An 8,337-nucleotide genomic window follows, 5' to 3' on the forward strand; every position below is an offset into this window, starting at 1 on the left:
TGCATTAAACATCTTATAAAAAACAATCAATCTTCACTAGTTAACTACACATGGTTGATGATATTACTAGGTTAACTAGCGTGTCCTGCGTTGCATATAATCAATGTGGTGCCTGTTAATGTATCATTGAATCACAGCCTACTTCAACTTTGCCAAACGGGTGATGATTTAACAAAAGCGCATTTGCCAAAAAAAAAAGCACAATTGTTGCACAAATGTACCTAACCATAAACATCAATGCCTTTCTTAAAACAATACACAGAAGTATATATTTTTTCATGTTAGCAGGCAATATTAACTAGGGAAATTGTGTCACTTACATTTTAGTCATTTAGCAGACGCTCTTATCCAGAGCGACTTACAGTAGTGAAAGCATACATTTCATTCATTCTATTTTTTTTCCTTGCGTTCTGTGCAAGCAGAGTCTGGGTATATGCAGCAGTTTGGGCCGCCTGGCTCGATGCAAACTGTGTGAATACCATTTCTTCCTAACAAAGACCGTAATTAATTTGCCAGAATTTTACATAATTATGACATAACACTGAAGGTTGTGCAATGTAACAACAATATTTAGACTTAGGGTTTCCACCCGTTCGATAACATACGGAACGATTCCGTATTCCACTGAAAGAATAAACGTTTTGTTTTCGGATTTGACCATATTAATGACCTAAGGCTCGTATTTCTGTGTTTATTATAATTAAGTCTATGATTTGATAGAGCAGTCTGGCTGAGCGGTGGTAGGCAGCAGCAGTCTCGTAAGCATTCATTCAAACAGCACTTTACTTTCAAACACATTTGCCAGCAGCTCTTAGCAATGCTTGAAGCACAGCGCTGTTTATGACTTCAAGCCTATCAACTCCGGAGAGGCTGGCAATACTTAAGTGCCTATAAGAACATCCAATAGCCAAAGGTATATGAAATACAAATGGTATAGAGAAATAGTCGATGTGTCATAATTCCTATAATAACTACAACCTAAAACTTCTTAACTGGGAATATTGAACCACCAGCTTTCATAGGTTCTGAGCAAGGAACTTAAATGTTAGCTTTTTTACATGGCACATATTGCACTTTTACTTTCTTCACCAACACTGTGTTTTTGCATTATTTAAACCAAATTGAACATGTTTCATTATTTATTTGAGAGTAAATAGATTTTATTTATGAATTATATTAAGTTAAAATAAAAAAAAGTGTTCATTGTTCATTCAGTATTGTTGTAATTGTCATTATTACAAATATATTTTAAATAATGTTTAAAAAAGGCAGATTAATCGATATCGGCTATTTTTTAAGTCCTCCAATAAATCGTTATCGGCGTTGAAAAACCATAATCGGTCGACCTCTAGTTGTAATTGTAAACAGTTGAGTCGGAGCTGGTCATCGTCTAATGACCTTGTGCATCATAGTGTGTAGCCACAATTCACTGATGCATTAATATACACACACAAAGAGAATGTTTGCACCAATTTCCATGTTGTCTTATAATACACTACATGACCAAAAGTACGTGGACACCTGCTCGACAAACATCTCATTCCAAAAATCATGGGTATTCATATGGAGTTGGTCCCACCCGTCGCTGCTATAAGCGCCTCCACTCTTCTGGGAAGGCTTTCCACTAGATGCTGCGCAGACTTGCTTCCATTCAGCCACAAGAGCATTGGTTAGGTCGGGCACTAATGTTGGGCGATTAGGGAGTCAGCGTTCCAATTCATCTGAAAGGTGTTCGATGGGGTTGAGGTCAGGTCTCTGTGCAGGACAGTCATGTTCTTACACACCGATCTTGACAAACCACTTCTGTATGGACCTCACTTTGTGCACTGGGGCTGAAATAGGAAAGGGCCTTCCCCAAATTGTTGCCACAAAGTTGGAAGCACAGAAATGTCTAGAATGTAGCATTAAGATGTCCTTTCACTGGAACTAAGGGGCCCAAACCATGAAAAACAGCCACAAACCATTTTTCCTCCTCCACCAAACTTTACAGTTGGCATTATGCATTTGGGCAGGTAGCGTTTTCCTGCCATCCTCCAAACCCAGATTCGTCCGTTGGACTGCCAGATGGTGAAGCGTGATTCATCACTCCAGAGAAAGCGTTTCCACTGCTCCAGAGTGAAATGGCGGTGAGCTTTACACCACTCCAGCTTGGCATTGCGCATGGTGATCTCAGGCTTGTGTGTAGCTGCTCTGCCATGGAAACCTATTTCATGAATCTCCCAACTAACAGTTCTGTTAGTGCTGACATTGCTTCCAGAGGCAGTTTGTTAAATCAGTAGTGAGTGCTCTAGCAGGGAAGAAATTGGACGAACTGACTTGTTGGAAAGGTGTCATCATATGATGATGCCACATTGAAAGTCATTATTCTCTTCAGTAAGGCCATTCTACTGCCAATGTTTGTCTATGGAGATTGCACGGCCGAGTGCTCGATTTTACAGAGCTGTCGGCAACAGCTGTGGCTGAAATAGCCGAATCTACTTAATTGAAGGGGTGTCCACATACACACACACAAAAGTATATATGTATATATATATATATATATATATATAGTGTAGCATGGTACATTACATTACATACAATAAGGTATGTCTGTTGTGGAAAGCACGAAAAGGATTGTTTTGATCGGCAGTTAATACAACATGGATAACTTTGTTGCTATAGTGTATTTCCTCTGGACTGAGCCTCTTCCCAAAACTTAGCAAACAGAGGTGGCTTGTTGCTAACAACCTGGCCTTAGAACAGTGTACAAATGTGGTGTTGGTTAGCTGCCAAGTTACATAAACTGATCATTTATTGACTGTAAATCCCTGCGTCATACATAGATAACACTGTAGACTAAACCCTGTAGACTAAACCCCAGTCAATCAAATAGCAAAGGCTGCCGTATGACCTCAGCCAGCTAGCTAGGCGCCTGTCTTGCAAACACAAAGAATGATACATTAACCCCGGCAATGTAAATTCTATAAAACAGCTACCCCTTTGGGTAAGCACCAATTTGCCATACCAAAAACATTGCCCGTTCCTTCCAGAGTATGCTAGTTAAGTAGCTATTTAACTAACGTTAGCTAGCTAATTAGTTAAAGCGTCATTTAGCTAATGCTAGTTTAGCTAACTAGCTAGCAAATATATGAGGTATTATTGGACGTGACATGGTACTGAACTGAGGAAAACATTTTAAATTTCTATTTCAGACGTTTGTATTCGTAAACATCCAAAATGTAGTCAACGAGCTAGTCGACTAAGCTAACTTTAGCTAACAAGCATCAACATGCAAACTTGGTTAGCTAGCTAGCTTGGTTAGCCGACTCCCCACCCAGTCCCTCACCTGCGTTCCTCGGCTTTTTCCTCCGATGTAATCTCCATTTCCTCGAAGCAGGGGGGGAAACTGAATACGCTATCAGCTTCCCCCCAAGTCCCCTTCCAGTACTCACAAGTCACCGGCCACTTACAGTCGGTGGCTTAAAATGAGCTCGTCCGTCGCATTCACTTTGACTAGGAGTGTGACTGTAATCCAACATGAACGCTGTCAGTGTCAAAATCGAAGTCTAAACAGTAGGACAGGCCTAAACAGAAACACAACCGCATGACTTCAGTGGGCGGGATTGATCTTTCTCAGGCTCCTACTCCAACTCTTTGACACAGGTTGATTTGTAGGTGATATATTGATTGACATTTATTTTTTTGCTGGAGCTATTTAATACAAACTAGCCTCATACTGATCTGATCTGTGAGTTATTCTAATGAACATGCCTGCATATTTTCTACCTTACTCAGGTGTCCTCTATTCTCTGTTGAATCAAGTCTGGGACATTAAATGTCAAGTTTCACATTCTTATTTGTAGCTGGTGGGGGATGAATTAATGACAGCCTTGAACGCCACTTTTGTTTGAAAAAGTGGAGTGTGAGAGAGTGAGAAAGAGAGAGAACCCTTCACCACCAGCAGGTGTGTGTATATATATATATATATATATATATATATATATATATATAAATATATTAATATGTGTGTGTGTGTGTGTGTGTGTGTATATATATATATATATATATACAGCATCAGTCAAAAGTTTGGACACACCAATTCATTCCAGGGTTTTTCTTTATTTTTACTATTTTCTACATTTTACAATAATAGGGAAGACATCAACACTATGAAATAACACATATGGAATCATGTAGTAACCAAAAAAGTGTTAAACAAATCAAAATAGATTTGAGATTCTTCAAAGTAGCCACCTTTTGCCTTGATGACAGATCTGCACACTCGTGGCATTCTCTCAACCAGCTTCATGAGGTAGTCACCTGGAATGCATTTCAATTAACAGGTGCGCCTTGTTAAAAGTTAATTTGTGGAATTTAATTCCTTATTAATGCATTTGAGCCAATCAGTTGTGTTGTGACAAGGTAGGGGTGGTATATAGAAGATAGCCCTATTTGATAAAAGACCAAGTCCATATTATGGCAAGAACAGCTCAAATAAGCAAAGAGAAACATCAGTCCATCATTACTTTAAGACATGAAGCTCAGTCAATGCAGAAATTTCAGGAACTTGTAAATAAGAATTTGTTCTTAACTGACTTGCCTAGTTAAATAAAGATTTTTTTTTAATTTAAAAGAGTGAAGGAAAAGCGACCAACAAGTGCTCAGCATATGTGGGAACTCCTTCAAGACTGTTGGAAAAGCATTCCTCATTAAGCTGGTTGAGAGAATATGTGTCCAAACTTTGACTGGTACTATATATATATATATATAATATACATATATACTGTCTGTGCTAGAAACATACATTTCATACAAAGCCTGCTAATATCTTGACAATGCTGCCACCTGCTGGTGCTGAAGGGTTCTCTCTCTTTCTCACTTTCTCACTCTCGATTCTCTCTTTCTCACTTTCTCCCTCTCAATTCAATTCAATTCAATTTAAGGGCTTTATTGGCATGGGAAAATATATGTTAACATTGCCAAAGCAAGTGAAGTAGATAATAAACAAAAGAGAAATAAAGAATAAAAATTAACAGTAAACATTACACTCACAGAAGATCCAAAAGAATAAAGACATTTCAAATGTCATATTATGTCCATATACAGTGTTGTAACGATGTGCACGGTGGCAGATTTAGGTGTGGGCGACATGGGCAGTCGCCCAGGGTGTAATCTTGCCTGGGGGCGGCACAGGACGCCCGCACGATTTCTGGGGGGGAATGGTGACATTTGCGCGATCGGTTTTCTATCGCTCATTTGCACGTCATGTCAATGATATCATGTGGGACTGTGGGTATATTAACCTTGTCAGAGTGGGCGCCCTGATTCTAGTTTGTGAGCTAGGCAGGCTACTGCCTGGGAAGGTCTCCCACTCAGAAGTATGAGACGGGGAGGTGGACGGGGGTAGGTTGACCTCAGGTCTCCCCACTGGAAGCCCGAGGTAGAGGGAGCGGGGGAATCTATCAAATAGCACACCTCTAACTTTGTACAGTACTAATGCAATTAGTTAAATCAGTCACACTACGAAATGCTACCAAATAAGTCACAATTCATTCATAATACTGTGAATATATAGTTTCACAGACATATTGTTAGCATTTTTGTCTGGTTTGTGCGAAATCGTTAAGAATAATATAGAACCAGTCTGCACACCAGCAAGGTGAATTGGTTTAGTCTTGACTCTTGGTTGACAGTGTTGGGGGATGGGGAATGTATTGATGCTCGAGTGCCAAATCATCACAAATGGATAAGAAAAGGTCTAAGCCATCAGGTGCCCCATTTAGGAAAAAGAGGAAAGAAGAGGAGAAACGCGCAAAAGATAAAGGTATGCAGCTATGTCATCTCTTCATGAGTATAATATTATCCATGTATGAAATAGGCTAGTATAAAACGTATGGTTGTTAGCCTATGTTGCTTTGCTATGCTATTACACATAGGGCGACAATATTCAATAACTAGCTTACATAACATTGGATATAATTTCACACAGTTTCATCATGATAATGTGTGTAGCCTGCAGCTAAACGATTACAACCTAACGAGCACATTATTGATTTGGTTAACTTTCATTGAGGTGACATCATAAAGGATTTCTGTGATTGTATTGACTAGGTCCTGAGCTCAGTAAGGGGAATTTCCAATGCTGTAGGCTAACTTAAAAGACATCTATATTATGCTGATATTTTGTATCTTTTGTGATATATTGAGTCTTCTGGGGTGCCTTATGCCTAGAATTAGCCAAGGAGATTGTATGGTTCATTTGGTTCCTATTCTGACAGTTTGATAAATTGTGCATAATGACATGTATATTTAATTGTGCAACAAATGTATTTAGGGTGTCAGACTCATATACTGTATTTTAATGCAAATTCAGGGGCACTTCTGAAATATTTTGGAGCACCCTCTGGCACTGGTCAGGATGATGAGCCATCCACCTCCTCAGCCACACAGACCACTTCAGAAACTATCTCAGAGCCTCAGGATGAGGAGCCATCCACCTCCTCTGCCACACAGACCTCTTCAGAAATGATCTCAGAGCCTCAGGATGAGGAGCCATCCACCTCCTCAGCCACACAGACCTCTTCAGAAATGATCTCTGAGCCTCAGGATGAGGAGCCATCCACCTCCTCAGCCACACAGACCTCTTCAGAAATGATCTCTGAGCCTCAGGATGAGGAGCCATCCACCTCCTCAGCCACACAGACCTCTTCAGAAATGATCTCTGAGCCTCAGGATGAGGAGCCATCCACCTCCTCAGCCACACAGACCTCTTCAGAAATGATCTCTGAGCCTCAGGATGAGGAGCCATCCACCTCCTCAGCCACACAGACCTCTTCAGAAATGATCTTAGAGCCTCAGGATGAGGAGCCATCCACCTCCTCAGCCACACAGACCTCTTCAGAAATGATCTCTGAGCCTCAGGATGAGGAGCCATCCACCTCCTCAGCCACACAGACCTCTTCAGAAATGATCTCTGAGCCTCAGGATGAGGAGCCATCCACCTCCTCAGCCACACAGACCTCTTCAGAAATGATCTCTGAGCCTCAGGATGAGGAGCCATCCACCTCCTCAGCCACACAGACCTCTTCAGAAATGATCTCAGAGCCTCAGGATGAGGAGCCATCCACCTCCTCAGCCACACAGACCTCTTCAGAAATGATCTCTGAGCCTCAGGATGAGGAGCCATCCACCTCCTCAGCCACACAGACCTCTTCAGAAATGATCTCAGAGCCTCAGGATGAGGAGCCATCCACCTCCTCAGCCACACAGACCTCTTCAGAAATGATCTCTGAGCCTCAGGATGAGGAGCCATCCACCTCCTCAGCCACACAGACCTCTTCAGAAATGATCTCTGAGCCTCAGGATGAGGAGCCATCCACCTCCTCAGCCACACAGACCTCTTCAGAAATGATCTCTGAGCCTCAGGATGAGGAGCCATCCACCTCCTCAGCCACACAGACCTCTTCAGAAATGATCTCAGAGCCTCAGGATGAGGAGCCATCCACCTCCTCAGCCACACAGACCTCTTCAGAAATGATCTCTGAGCCTCAGGATGAGGAGCCATCCACCTCCTCAGCCACACAGACCTCTTCAGAAATGATCTCAGAGCCTCAGGATGAGGAGCCATCCACCTCCTCAGCCACACAGACCTCTTCAGAAATGATCTCTGAGCCTCAGGATGAGGAGCCATCCACCTCCTCAGCCACACAGACCTCTTCAGAAATGATCTCTGAGCCTCAGGATGAGGAGCCATCCACCTCCTCAGCCACACAGACCTCTTCAGAAATGATCTCTGAGCCTCAGGATGAGGAGCCATCCACCTCCTCTGCCACACAGACCTCTTCAGAAATGATCTCTGAGCCTCAGGATGAGGAGCCATCCACCTCCTCAGCCACACAGACCTCTTCAGAAATGATCTCAGAGCCTCAGGATGAGGAGCCATCCACCTCCTCAGCCACACAGACCTCTTCAGAAATGATCTCTGAGCCTCAGGATGAGGAGCCATCCACCTCCTCAGCCACACAGACCTCTTCAGAAATGATCTCTGAGCCTCAGGATGAGGAGCCATCCACCTCCTCTGCCACACAGACCTCTTCAGAAATGATCTCTGAGCCTCAGGATGAGGAGCCATCCACCTCCTCTGCCACACAGACCTCTTCAGAAATGATCTCTGAGCCTCAGGATGAGAAGCCATTTGCTTCCACTTCTCCCAAACAGGATTATTCAGGTGTGTTTGTGTGTGTGTGTGTGTGTGTGTGTGTGTGTGTGTGTGTGTGTGTGTGTGTGTGTGTGTGTGTGTGTGTGTGTGTGTGTGTGTGTGTGTGTGTGTGTGTGTAAACTAATGTCCATGTGCTCTCC

The 8,337-nt window shown here is 42.4% G+C and overlaps 1 protein-coding gene across 3 annotated transcripts in view; it reads right to left on the reverse strand.

Moving 5' to 3' along the window:
• The window catches only part of LOC115151504 (run domain Beclin-1-interacting and cysteine-rich domain-containing protein), a 50,220-nt gene extending 46,623 nt beyond the window's left edge, over positions 1-3,597 (reverse strand). For 2 of the 3 annotated variants that reach the window (XM_029695493.1, XM_029695492.1), the window contains exon 1: positions 3,326-3,597. In XM_029695493.1, the coding sequence (XP_029551353.1) occupies positions 3,326-3,363 (38 nt within the window). In that variant the 5' untranslated portion in view covers positions 3,364-3,597. The remainder of the gene's footprint in view (positions 1-3,325) is intronic. The other variant, XM_029695494.1, reaches the window with a different exon arrangement.
• Positions 3,598-8,337: the final 4,740 nt, after the last annotated feature.

This window comes from Salmo trutta, chromosome 17 (assembly GCF_901001165.1).
Source record: "Salmo trutta chromosome 17, fSalTru1.1, whole genome shotgun sequence".
In the NCBI taxonomy this organism is placed as follows: Eukaryota; Metazoa; Chordata; class Actinopteri; order Salmoniformes; family Salmonidae; genus Salmo; species Salmo trutta.